This window comes from Anneissia japonica, unplaced genomic scaffold (assembly GCF_011630105.1).
Source record: "Anneissia japonica isolate Jap-2015-1 unplaced genomic scaffold, ASM1163010v1 scaffold287980_len571666_cov165, whole genome shotgun sequence".
Classification (NCBI taxonomy): Eukaryota; Metazoa; Echinodermata; class Crinoidea; order Comatulida; family Comatulidae; genus Anneissia; species Anneissia japonica.
The window spans coordinates 444,213-458,229 of NW_022720008.1; the positions used below are offsets into that span (position 1 = coordinate 444,213).

The 14,017-nt window shown below is 35.1% G+C and overlaps 2 protein-coding genes across 4 annotated transcripts in view; one reads left to right on the forward strand and one right to left on the reverse strand.

Moving 5' to 3' along the window:
* The window catches only part of LOC117111172 (dynein heavy chain 3, axonemal-like), an 87,153-nt gene extending 81,494 nt beyond the window's left edge, over positions 1-5,659 (forward strand). Inside the window, exons 56-62 of one of the 2 annotated variants that reach the window (XM_033254047.1) lie at positions 717-880; positions 1,008-1,161; positions 1,601-1,729; positions 2,350-2,615; positions 3,268-3,356; positions 3,770-3,894; positions 4,167-5,659. In XM_033254047.1, coding sequence (XP_033109938.1) covers positions 717-880; positions 1,008-1,161; positions 1,601-1,729; positions 2,350-2,615; positions 3,268-3,356; positions 3,770-3,894; positions 4,167-4,463 — 1,224 coding nt within the window. In that variant the 3' untranslated portion in view covers positions 4,464-5,659. The remainder of the gene's footprint in view (positions 1-716; positions 881-1,007; positions 1,162-1,600; positions 1,730-2,349; positions 2,616-3,267; positions 3,357-3,769; positions 3,895-4,166) is intronic. The other variant, XM_033254048.1, reaches the window with a different exon arrangement.
* Positions 5,660-8,029: 2,370 nt separating this feature from the next.
* On the reverse strand, positions 8,030-13,660 carry LOC117111170. 2 transcript variants are annotated; one of them, XM_033254044.1, is made up of 6 exons: positions 13,546-13,660; positions 11,138-11,717; positions 10,597-10,905; positions 9,901-10,216; positions 9,442-9,502; positions 8,030-9,168 (listed from the first exon to the last, which is right to left on the reverse strand). In XM_033254044.1, exons 2-6 carry the CDS (start codon positions 11,658-11,660, stop codon positions 9,073-9,075), a joined length of 1,305 nt encoding a protein of 434 aa, XP_033109935.1. In that variant the 5' UTR covers positions 11,661-11,717; positions 13,546-13,660; the 3' UTR covers positions 8,030-9,072. The 2 variants fall into 2 exon arrangements, with proteins under 2 accessions (XP_033109935.1, XP_033109934.1); XM_033254043.1 differs by lacking the exon at positions 13,546-13,660 and having other exon boundaries at positions 11,138-12,705.
* Positions 13,661-14,017: the final 357 nt, after the last annotated feature.

The following is a 14,017-nucleotide window of genomic DNA, read 5'->3' on the forward strand; positions in this document are numbered from 1 at the left end:
CATCAGTGAAAGCAATACAATTGAATGACATAAATGAACAAAAATAAAATTATGTAATATTGTGTGCACTGTTATCTAGTAGGCTAAAATACTGGGAAGAAATAGTAAAGGTAAGTCTATTTCATGAATACTTACCTGTATATTGACTATTAAATTGTCTGTTTTCGAAACAGATCACCCCTTTGAATAGAATAGAACAGTCCGACCCAGTAAGAATAGGGAATGAGGACTTGTTTAGGGAGACAGTTTGTATGTGACACCCTGGCTTGGACTGCTCTATTTTATTCGAAAGGGGTGTTCAATTTTTGGGAATAAAGACAATTAGTTGGTTTATCCAGGTAAGTATATCTTGTTTTTGTGTACACAAGACCTCTGATTTTTATGTCCTTATCCAAAAAGAACCGATTAAGGAGGATCTTGAATCAGTGCTGATGTTAAAATTTTAGTTTGCGGTGCTCCTGCCTTATACTGCTCACCCAATAGTCTTGCCCACTTATTAGCTGTAAAATTATGAAATACTTCCAAAAAGACCCTAGTATGTGTTCATAATGCACTATGTGAAACTGATATTCTTTTTAAAAGAAATTTAATTAGAGGCATTAAAGAGATGCACAGAGTTTTATTCTATTACATAAATATATTTTGGATCTGGCACACATGTTAATTTTCAAGAGTAAAACATTATCCTTTTAATATTTCCAAACTTGATTATTTAGATGTTCCTGAATGATTATGATGTGACTCCTTTTGATGCCCTGATGTACCTCACTGGCGAGTGTAATTATGGAGGGCGTGTTACTGATGATAAGGATCGACGTCTGTTGATTGCCCTTCTAAGCAAATTCTACAGCCATGAAATTCTTGACCAGGCAAAGTATCCGTAAGTTAGTTGTCTTTGTTCCCTCTATAAATTACTTTTGTAATATTTTTATAGTCTATATGAAATACATATTTTAGTTTGTTTTTGTATTTTTTTTTATATCTATCTATGAACTTAATTACTGCAGGTTTTCGGATAGTGGGGAATACTATGCACCAGATCATGGAGATTACAACAGTTACCTGGAGTACATTCGCAGCTTGCCATCCATTCCTCATCCAGAAGTCTTCGGACTCCATGAGAATGCTGACATCACAAAAGACAACCAAGAAACACAGCAGGTAGTACCGGAATTTATTCAAAATAATACAACACAACCAATGACATGTTGGGAAAGTTGGATGTTTCTATTTTATTCAATTCAGTTATCCAGTTCAATGCAATTCTTTATTCCACAAATGTTACAAGTAAATATACATATTACATATCACTTTTTTATTATAAGTGAAAAATGGTATCCCACCACAAGCATTGATCTACATGTGTGACCCTTAAAAGCTAAACTAAACAAAAAAAGCAAAATAAAGAAAAACAAAACAATGATAAATGAGTTGGTCTATCTAATGTTTAAGGTGTTGTTTTTTAATGAGAATTTACATTATTCACCGCATATAAGACAATTTAGGGTAGATTTGTTACAAAACGTAAGAGAAAGGAAAAAGTACTATTTTAATTATTGATTATTTGTTTTTAATTCTTCTTGTTCTATTTTTTCTTTAGTTGTTTGATAGCATTCTGTTGACATTGCCACGTCAGACAGGAGGGGCTGGGAAGTCCCCACAAGAGGTTATTCAAGATCTTGCGAGCGACATTCTCTCTAAGCTGCCAGCAGACTTCAATATTGAAGCAGTAAGTTTAGTTGCCATTGTCCTTTATAACTCCATCCTTCATTGTCTATTCACTACACATGCATTGTACTATAACACGATGTGCTCTGCCTTATTAAACTTGTCAGTCACAGCCGACCTGTCCTTTTGTGTATCTATAGCCTGGTTCTCACGAGAGCCCTAGTATCCGGATCGGGAGCTAACTGTTAGCGCTAACCGTTAGCACCTGAGTGAGAACGCCCAATCGGTTAGCGCTAACCGTTAGCAGTATCCAGATACCGCTAAGAGTTAGCAAGCGCTATCGGTTAGCATGTTGAGCGCGTTTCTATCATCAACCAATCACACGTACATGTTTACAATTTCCAGTTTCTTATTGGCTTATTCAATCATCATATTCTTGGTATCCGGATCGGGATTATCTCGTATGGACGCACGGAAGCTAACGGTTAGCAGGATCCGGATCCTGCTAACCGTTAGTTGCCGTGTGAGAACATAGCCAATGTCTTATTATATATTTAAGTAGAAAACCATTTTGTAAAAAAAATAATAATAATAAAGATAGTGAGAAAATTCACTTATGGCAGTCCATACCTCAAAATGTTTGGAAATACAAAAGTTTTACATGAGGATGTTATTTTTCAGGTTATAGAGAAGTATCCAGTGATGTACAATGAATCAATGAACACAGTCTTGCGTCAGGAACTGATCAGATTCAACCGGCTGACATCAGTTGTCCGTGTCAGTCTCCAGAACATGAAGAAAGCCATCAAAGGACTTGTGGTGATGTCTGCTGAGTTGGAGGATGTCTTTAACAGTATGCTTGTTGGTAAAGTACCAGCAATGTGGGCTGCTAAGTCATACCCTTCCCTTAAGCCTATGGGAAGCTATGTCACTGACTTGCTGCAGAGGTAAGATCATTGCAGTAATCTTATTATTCTTTTATTAATTTTTTTACACAACTATAGAAAGTGTATTGTGGAATGATACACTCTCTATAAGTAGCTTAGGGAATGGAGTAGATTTTACATCAGAGTAGACAAACCTAAAATGATAAATATGAAGAAGCTAAAGAGGTGTATAAACATATGGCTGTAAAGGATCTTTCACATTAAGTAGCAGGACAGAGTTAGTAATACAGAACTTTGGGATCAAATTAATCAAAGGCCACTTGAAAATGATATTCTAGACCATAAGTTGAATTGAATCTGGGACACGCACTGAATATCACCATCAAGTATCACAAATCAAGCTCTATGTTAGAACCCTGAGGCAAAAGATGAGGATGCCCATGCCAGAACTGTAGAAGGGACCGGGCAATAGAAATAATTAAGATTGGCCACACATGGGAATAGCATTAATCATCAATGGTCTGTGCTTTAACAGTAGCAAAGGCTTTAAGAAGTGAACAAACCTGCTGTGTCAGTTGATTTGAACCCAGCAATCAGGGGTTGCAAGATAAGCATCAGTTCTACTGCAACCCAAAAAATCTGCTTTGAGAACAACACATAACTTCACTGTGTAAAAATACTGCTAAGTATTGATTTTCTTTTATCATACTAGGTTGAAATTCTTACAAGATTGGATTGACAATGGAACCCCAGAGGTATTCTGGTTGTCTGGATTCTATTTTACACAGTCTTTCTTGACTGGTAAGTAAGGCTCCACTTCAAAGCCAGTTAATTAATAATAATGAATACTGTAATGTAAACAACATAATGTTTGTAGTTCAGGTCAAGTTGAACTATAATATCAATTGTTATATTGAAGCTGCTAAAAGACTGTTATGAATGATGAAACTTGATTGAACAGATCAAAAACACTCAACATTATTAGTATAACAACAAATACTACTTCCTGCTACTAACACACCTTAGTAAATCACTTTCTACGATCTATGTTATCACAAATCGAAAGCTTCGTACTTACTGTAACCTTACTGGTCTAAATAGCCATCTTTTACAAGAGATTTGGCAGACATTGACTTGATGTCACTTGCAAGATACTACTGTACTTTTGAAATCTGTAAATCACGACTAATATTCCTATTAATTTTGTCTGGTAGGTGTAAGTCAAAACTTTGCAAGAAAGTACACTATTCCCATTGATCATCTTGGCTTCCAATTTGAGGTTACAACCCACGAAGAGGATACGGAACCAAAGAAACCAGAAGATGGTGCATTTGTTAAGGTACAATATAAATATTTAGATTTTACTACTAATATATTACAATTTCCTATTCCCCAAAGTTTCTTGCAAAACCTGTACAAATTCGCTAAATATTTTTTTAGAATAATTATATTATTAATTAATAAAAATATTTCAGTCTAAATATTAAAACGTTATAATTTCAGGCCAGATAACTATCATTTATTTATCAAATTATTAACTTGCAACTTTGTCATTCCTGACTATAACAAATATGTATAACTCATTTAAAACTTTTTGTCTTTGGAAAATAGGGTTTATTTCTGGAAGGAGCACGTTGGGATCGTGAACTTCGATGCCTCAACGAGTCGTATCCTAAAATACTTTTCGACACGTTGCCCATCATTTGGCTGAAACCAGGTGAAAAGAGTAAATTCACCGATCAGGCTGTTTACAAATGTCCAATTTATAAAACCAGTGCTCGCCGTGGAACCCTGTCAACGACTGGTCACTCAACTAACTTTGTCATGTACTTAGATTTAAGCTCAAATAAATCCGAAGCTTACTGGATAAACCGTGGAGTAGCTAGTCTTTGCCAACTTGATGATTAATGATAAATGGGAAATGTTTCGAAATATCTGATATGATTTTCTGTGAAATTCTGATAACATTGTAATTAATTTTGTATATAAAAAGGATGAAAAATTGTATCAAAGAGTATAGAATCTCAAGAAGTCCAACTGCCTTGATTTTGCATGAAAAAATAAAGTACTACTACAAGATAGTGCGCGCCGTGTTAGAATTTGAGTAGAGGTTGAAAAAACTCAAACATGCATTCTAAAGACACAGCACTCGTTTCGATACAAACGCTTTTTATGTTCTTTTGAAGGATACTCTGTAGTTTGTGGTAGTATTTTCCAGATTGTGTTTCAGTAAAACACCGAGAGTCAGACCTCTTGCAGTTTTATATTCTTTGGTTGTATGCAATGCCGCAGGTTGCTGTGAATATCAGTATTCAATATCATAGCAGTGTCACCTCATAGCGCAAACTATGTACAGTGTTAAATACCTATTCTGTTTGAATTGCATTATTATTCATAATATTTTCATACTTCCCAGTGCAACATGAAAGTATTTCTAAACATTCTAGATAAGGAAAAAATGTATTTACTATTCTATACATTGTGTTGTATTTGATTTTCAAGCAACTTGTTTAAATTTAATATATTTCAATACTACATGTTTCTGATATTGTTAATTGGAAGAGTGTGTATAGTTTGAGACATAAAATCCCAACTTTCATTGAAACCAAAGATCTACTAATAATATAGTTGCCCAATTGATTCATGTTACATTTCCTCCATTCCATTTTCATTTTGAAGCTTTTCCAAAAATTTGGACTTTTCGAAGGCAAAAAGAAAACTTAAGCATTGATTTATAATTATATTGGCGTTGCTGTAGAGTTTTTAACTCATGGGTATTTTCTAAACTACTAAATAAATATATTAGTTTGTATGAATTAATTATTATATATAATATATATATTTATCAATTTTCGATATAAGTAATATTTGCTGAATAATAATAATACAGGAATGCTAATAACTTAAATATTAAAACACCTTGATCTTAAACCATTCCATTTTTATCCGTCCAGGTACATATCTATTCATTGTATAATATATATTAAATTTGCTGTTCCTTTGGAATATGTTAAAAGATTTGAGGTAATAAAATATTAACCTGTATATTTGAAGTGATTGTATGTATGTTTGTGTTCGAATAATAAACCGCCAAACACAGCTTACCAATTTGGTCCATGTTTTGTCTGTTTTTCCCGCGTTCATTACTGTTGGTAAGTAAACAGTAAAACAAAATCTAGCAACTACTAGTTATGTATATCATGCACCTATTAATAGGTCCATGCATATATACTTGCTGTATATTGTATATAATTCGATTGGAGGCATTTTTGTCACACATTTTGGACGTATGGACACAGCAGTTGTTGTTGACGCACCCACATGAAACACATCAATGTTATACGCCCTATTGCGTCTCTTCATCGTAATGTAGGGGTGGCTCCAGAGATGTTGGGTGTGGCCAGATCACCCTCTGTCGAGAAAAACAACTATTCATCGAGCAGAAAAAAAATATATATGTATTTCTACAAATTAGTAAACACTAATATCAATTACATAGCTTTGAAGCCCTTAAATTGACATATTTTTCGGGGGATTCTCCCTTTGGCCACTTTCGAAAGATTTTGAGTTAGTACACCCACTTTGCTGTCGTCGGAGACATCAGCCCCCACACCTCGTTGGGCAAATCCTGGCGCAATCCTTGAATACCTAGTGAATCGGGAGTAGAAAATTAAATGATAAACAAAATGATCAACAAAATATGTAATTGGGGGACCATTTAAAGGAAATATAAATATATATATATATATATATATATATACACATGAATTGCTATAACAAACAACGAATGTATGTAAATTATGAAGATTTTATCTGAAAGTACCACAACAGTTTATAAATCGATGCAATTTACATTTTGAAAATACAGTACTAAATTACGATTATCTGCATCATCACAGTTACTTTAGCTTGTTGAAACTCTCCGGTAATGAATTAAACTACCAGAGTTGAGAGCCACTTGGCTACCCATTGATTAGATCCACGCAATCAAGGATCCACTACCAGCGTGTCTCATAACCGCATGACTTGGGAAAATGGAAAATTGAAACTGATTTGAAGAAGAGAGAAAAATAGTCAACAAAACGTCTAGTGTTTGAGCGCATATGTAAGTTCAGGCAATTAAAAAGTGTATAATAACAACAGAATAATAAAAGCGGGGTTGTGGGGGGGGGGGGAACTCAGAATATTTTACAGTTCTATAGAAAGTTCAATTTGGATTTCTTGCATGTTCCTGATTTTTTTAAATTTTTATTTTATTTTTTTTTTCATAATTGCGTAATTCCGACAAGAAGAGTCCTCATTGTAAGTCAGAAATCCGATTGTTTATCTTTGAGGCCTGTATGGTATAGTCCTGGTAGGCCTGTAATTAGAATAATTTTTAGAAATCGTTGTGGTCCTACAGATCTATTAACGAGATGAAACATGGCTGTGCAAGCGTTTCAATGTGGCTGCATGGTATGTTTATAGGAAACTAAAGGTATTTATAGTACGGGGTTAAGCATTTGTTTGTTTATATTTTCAAGAATTGTATATTTACAAATGACTAGAGCCGCTGGCGTGTTCCGTGTGTTGAGGCATAAAATTCAGAGTTAGTGGATTCACCAATTACGAAAACGCGTACCGGTATTGTGGAATCTTTCTACACGTGTAGTAAAAGTAGACGTAATTATCGTGCAGGAGTGTAGTGAAACCAAACTGAAGTTGTACTTCACGAAATAATGTGGAGTCCTATTATGGATTAGGCCTATGAACTATTTAAATTCAATTGTTTGGTAATAAATAAAGTGAATGAATTATTCACTAATAGAAACCAATTATGTTTTGTTCATCAGAAGTTGCACTTCGAAGAAAAGGCACGTACACGCATAGTCGCTGTAAACTGAACTTTATATTTAAATAATTGTTTCTCATGAATAAAAAGTTAGAAAGAAATATAAGGTTTATCCGAAGGTCAAGTCATCAATCGGAGATTTAGTAGGTGCAAAGAGATAAATATACTATAAGTTACTTTCAAAATTCCCCCGGGGGGGGTCATATTTCCCCACGAAAGCAAAGTAGGCGTGGTCGAGCTTCGATTAAAAGGCTTTCAAAAGTGGTCCAGGGGGGAAATTTTGACAATTTAGGGGTTTCAGAGGATTTTAGAGTAGCTAATATGTTGGAAATAAATATAATTTTTTTTTTTTCGAATTGTGCTTTTTCTCCTCGACTGGGGAGAAGTCGGGGTGGGGAGCGGGGTGCTGCCTGTCTCCTACCACAAAACAGTCGACAATCTCCACAGCAAGGGCTGCACTATTTTGTTGATTCTTGCGAGGAAAATACTGCCGGAGAATGTTAACTTTTTCGTCGTCGGGGAAAATCGTGAAATGTTAAGTTATTTATCAGATAGCTGTAGCAGGTCTATCTGCAGTTGCCCGAATGTAAATAGAAGTTAATTATATCATTCTTTAGTGTAGCAATGATCTCGAGTCTGAGAATTTTTTTTTGTTGAGTGTTAATGAAGTTCAATAATTGAAGTGTTTCTATCATACGGCAAGAAAAAAAACAACTTTATTTCCATGTTATACATAGAAAAATAGATGCACTTGGTGGCAATCTACATAAACAACATGGTCGGCATTAGCCTACAAAAATGCTAGAAATAGAATAACACATTTAATTTATATAATATATAATTTAGTGTATTGGAATACTGATAAAAAGATCTCACTTAAGAGAGCACATACATCATAAATAAATTTACATACATCAGGCCTAATATAGCGCTCAAACATGTTTACAGTCAAATACAAAATTATATTTCTTAACCTCAAATAGCACCTTTAACGATGGAAATCCGTACCAATAAAAATATGAAACCTATAGATATTGCGAAATATAGGCGTAATGCATTATTTATACTAGTAATCATTTTTTTTAAATTAAATATTAAACATAAAAAAATGGTTCAATTTGAAGAATCATCCATATAATTTCGACATAACTCTCCATATAACATACATACAAAAACCCTACAGAAATTTATAGAAATATAACAAGAACGATCTGCATAAACTCTATCCCAGGGGTCGCAAATCTCCCGCAAGTTGCGGGGACTGCCGGGAAATCAAGACGGCCTACCGCACTCACGCAGCCGGAACAGAATTTACCTGTGAATATAACCCATCTCCCGTAAGTTCATAAAATCTGGATGGTGTTTTTTTTTCGTACTCCCTTTGTTATAATTTTGTCTCACGAAAATCAGTATCGAATTGGTGTCATCATAAGCAGCAAAACAAGATTAGATGTGCAATAAAAATGCTCGTTTGAACAGTTCACCCGGAAATGAGTTCTTCCAACTGGGATCCCTGCTATACTAATTTCCTGCAATCAATAACATTTCTTGGCAACCTTACATGAGTACAACAAAACCGTTTCACTTATACTGTACTTCAAAGAAAATATTTATAATAGGTTGTGTCTATTTACTGTATCTGCTAGTGTCTGACAAACACGGCCAGATATCTAGATTATATATCCTTCATAGGTTTTTCAGTGCGGTTGACATTATTCGAATTTGGTTAAGACTCCTTATTCCAAGTTTCCTCTCTAAAGTGCCGAAAAAATATTCTGGTGCCTGTGGGAAAACAACCATATTACGAATATTCAGATTCACCGAAAGACTACATAGTGTTTTAAGTATATGTTAGAAAACAATAACAATCCGAGGAATGATAACTGTAAATATATTGCTAAAGAACGGAGGTTTTAAACCCATTTTGATCTGAATTTCGACGTTATGGCCATAGTTTGTGTTAAGCTAAATACATGTTAATATTATGATTCAACAATTAGAGAGTTTTTAAGATTTGTTTAATGATTTTTCCACAAGATTGTTGTTATTGCTTACTTCTTTTCTGAGATTTTGTAGAAACAACAAATCTTCCCCAGTCATATTAGCCACCTTTCGACTGTAAAGAATAAACAAAACACACACATTGAAGTTAAAATTGTATTGTTGAAATGTGTTTTTTTTTGTCATTTCATAAGATGTTTGCACAAGGTCAAAATGCCCATAGGATATTCACTACAGACAATAGCGGATCAATATGAAATGTTTTATTTGTTCTTTGTTTAAATTTTTTTTTATCAAATGTGAAAACACTTTAGTTTATTATAACATGGAGAAAACATATTTTTTCTTCATGATTTCAATAAGCCAGTTCGTAGTTCGAACTGAGCATGCACGTACCCAGGGTCAATCAACATAAACTTATGTTGCGTGCCTGTTTGTGTCGATGACCTTGACAAGGGCATGCACAGTTCAAACTACGAAATGGCTTAAAGGCTAATATCTTCATACATTTACCTCTTAATACTGTTTTGCTTCGCCCATTGAATGACGTCAAGTCGAGTCCACTGTGTGACAGCATTTACCGACGTGCGAGTTACAATCTCCGTCTTGGGCGCAACGGCACCAGTTACGTCAGCATCTTGCTTTATACCTCGATCTCCTAGTTCCTTGATCAGCGCCTTCATTGAGGTATCAAAACCGTTGCCTTCAGGATCCACATCAATGTAGAGTTTTGTGCCGATAATGGCGCCGAGCCAACCGTCTGCCTGGTAGCCCTTTTCCATCTTAAGTGGTATGATGTCTCGACGAAGTTGAAATGCATATTCAGCCTCTGTAGGAAGAATGAGCACAAAATAGGATGGCCAATAATAGTTAATTCTCATCTTTAATTTATTAATTGACATGGGGAAGGGATTATAGTTAGAGGGCGATTGAATAGTGAAAAGAGGAGTTGAAGGAATAAAGAATATATATAAGGCGGTTTTTAAGTAGAGCGAGATGCCAGTGCAATTTTTTTCTGGGAAAGTGCGCCCACCCTCTCCAGATACGCTACTGCCCAGTGGTTGTAGTTCGGGGTTCAAACGTTGATACATGTGTCAAATTACTTTTATGCACATTACGTCTTCAACTACCCAGAAAAGAGATCTTTGCATATATAATATACAACCAAACATTTAGTTAAATAACACTACCATAAGATGTAGACGTTACCTGTTCTTGCGTTTGGACTGCTTTTATATCTGTGTGAGTAACACACCAATACGACGGCTGACTCCTCCACGGCCTCTGCCATTGCTTGCAGTGTCGATCCTCCTATATTGTCAACATCCATCCACAATTCGTAGCCACATTCTTTTAGTTTGTCTCGAACTCGCAGCAAAATTTCTTGCGTATCCCATTGGTAGCTGATCATGACGTGTTTCCGTTTCTTTGGAGTTTCCTGCTCAGTTTTGATAAGCTCTTGCTCGTCAGTTGTTTCTTCATTAGATTCATCGTTGCCTCCAATTACTTGTGAGGCGTCTGTAAAGTATGGTATTAACAAATGACACGAGAACATAATTACTCAGTTGCATTAGTTTATATGTTATTACCAAACCGTTGGTTTCTTGCAATTTTATCTATAATTAGAAAGTTTACCAATAAAAGTACTGAAGACCAATCTAAATATTCTTTTATTTCCTTACGGAATTCTCTCTCAACATGTCAGTGGTGTAGGCCTACAGTAAATCCAGTCCATTACCTAATTACTTACCTATCTCTTCTACTTGTTTTATGACGGCGTCTGCTGCATTTCTAGTGTTTTGCATGTCACATTTCGATTGAGTATCCAACATATCCATCAACTCCGAGTCATCTCTCATGAGCTGCTTTGCAGAAGGATCAAAACTCAGTAACCAGAACGCATTCATGCAGATATTACTTTCCTTCACGTCACCAACTCTGACGACGGACTTCAACAAATCAATGACACCATTTGACAATAGTATGGAATGATTCGTGTCTTTGCTAGCAAGTTGTGCCAAACCCTTCAGCAAAAATGACAACTGTACCTCTGCATAGCAGTGGTCTGGAGAGTTTAGCGCATGTCGGATGGCGTCGGTCAGGGTTAGCACCAAAATTTCATCCTGCAGAAACATATCTTTACCGTCCTCAGACTGCAACTGACAGAGGCAAACGATGGCATGGACTTGTATCGTTTTGTCTGTACAACGTGAATACGGGTGAATAATTGTGCCAAGTTTGGATTTGAGGACCAAATCAATGGCGCCGTGCATTGCGCAATGATCTACTATTATAATTGATGTAATCAGAATCGATCTCTCTGATGTTTTCTAAAAGAAAATGTAAACATTATAATTTTATAAATATATTATTTTTATTTATAACTGCTCTTACCCCATACCCCATACTACAAACAAAACAAATGAAACTCAAACTTTCCTTCCTAATAAGAACAAAATAATGTGCAAAATAGTACAAGACATGACATAAAAGCTGGTTCAGTATATTGTAAACAAAGAGGAACAATATAAAATTTAAAAAATAACAAAGATTTCATTGTAAACATGTTTTAGGTGCACTCAACCTATATTTGATCAATGCTGTTTCAATCTAGAAAAACATGTATTACATTAAAATGTGAAAAGATTCAGCTTGCACATCCATCGGGATTGAGGCGTACAAGGATATGGAACGCCGTTAGTATCTTCGGTTCTGTACAATTTTCCTATTATGTGTAATCGTCATTAGATTATTCGCAATCTTCATTATGTTTGGACAGAACTAGTACAAGATACTAAAGGCGTTCCATAGAACGATGTATGGCGAGTCAAGATAGTACAAATTGATCGATAGTTTTGAGTAGTAATTTGTTGTTATGCCTGGTCACCGGGTCTTTTGTTTAATATTGATTGTTTTGTCTTATTATATTGTGCGAAACTCCTCAGTATTTCATTCATCAGGGTGAATTATAATTTTCATAACCAATTTTGATTGTTTTTTTTAACTTTCTCAGTTTTCTGGCAGATTGTTTGATTAATTTTTACCGCATCTACATTGGGTGAAGTACGCTGCGTGTATTGACAACAATATAATACCTGTACAGTTTATAGAGCCTAATATGTGTATACAGTATATGTGAATATATATATATGTACTTGAGTTTGATGCATATATATTTGCGAATTTTGTTTTAAATTAGTACTGTTTTATAAAGCTATAAAGCTGTTTGTAAATTTTGGTGCATTATAATTTTCATAACCAATGTTGATTTTTTTTATTTATTTATTTTTTTGTTTGTTTGTTTGTTTGTTTTGTTTTGTTTTGACCTAAGGACAGCAGGTCGTTCTTCTTTCTTGTCCAAAGGATACCCGTTTGCATCTGTTTCATAATTAATAATATTGACAATTTCTTGCAACTGTTTACCGTATTTATTCTGAATTGTTAGACTTCTAAGACAACTTATCTTTGCTTCTCTCACTAACTTCGTTAATCGAGGCACGACAACGTTTTTGATGTCCGGATAATCAAGGAAGCGATGTCGGATGGAGTAGTAGTGTTTTATGTCATCCATACATGTCGGTGACTTAGAAATCTGCATTTCTGTACTGGACCCAAGTTCGTTCAAATTATTATCATTATATTCCGGGTCTCCACACCGAGTGTCTACCTCCTTCTTTTCAATACTTTTGTCAGGCAAGGATGCAATTTTTGACTTACTTGCTCCAGAGCCCATGGTAAATAAATCACTTCGTCGGTTTTGACGTTAAACGCACGCAAGTATTATCTATAAAACACAACACTGCATGAGAGACAGTACAGTACAGTAAATACAATACAGTAGAACTCTGCTAAACTGGATGAATAATGCTGGTGCTTAATGCCCTCTAAAGTAATTTAAGAACACATTCTCATAATTAAATATTTTTTAAGCCAAGTAAGCCTACACTTGCTGAGTTATTATATAAACCCGTTATTAATATATATCCGTTCAATACTTCAGTTCCTGCTCAATGGCTGCTACATGGATTAGCCTCTACTAGTACAAGTGTAAAGATTGCACGCGTCACTGCTTCCGTCGGTGTTACTATGGTGATCCATAGTGGATTAAGTACACAAGGTTTAAGGCAGTGTTTCATATTCAATAAAGAATAAACATACCCTCTCATGATCAGCCAGCTCAGTACTTTTATAAAGTCCTTATAGCGCCTTCTTGTCTTGATGCAGACCTCATGGAGTTGTTGAATCAATAGGCGGGTCTGAGCGAGTCAACCAGATGCGTTTACAATGAGGGCAGACCGCTATGAAAAATGAAGTATAGTAAAGACAAATGCAACAAAATATACTGCTATCTATAAGCAATTTTGTGGAATTTGATACCTTTTCAAGGTTCTAGGCCTACTTATTAATAATGGCATTCAAGTTGCTGTCTATTGATAAGCCTGGCCAGAATCTCTATAGGCATTTTAGGCTTATTTCTTTCGAGGATTAGTTTGGTTGTTATTAAATTGCATAGAATCCAAACGATACCTTGTAGTGCGCTGTTTTACTCACTTGAATTTTTACTCTGACAAAATTGGTACAATTACTTACTGAAAATGAAATAGAACGACTTACTAGGTATTAGAAGTAT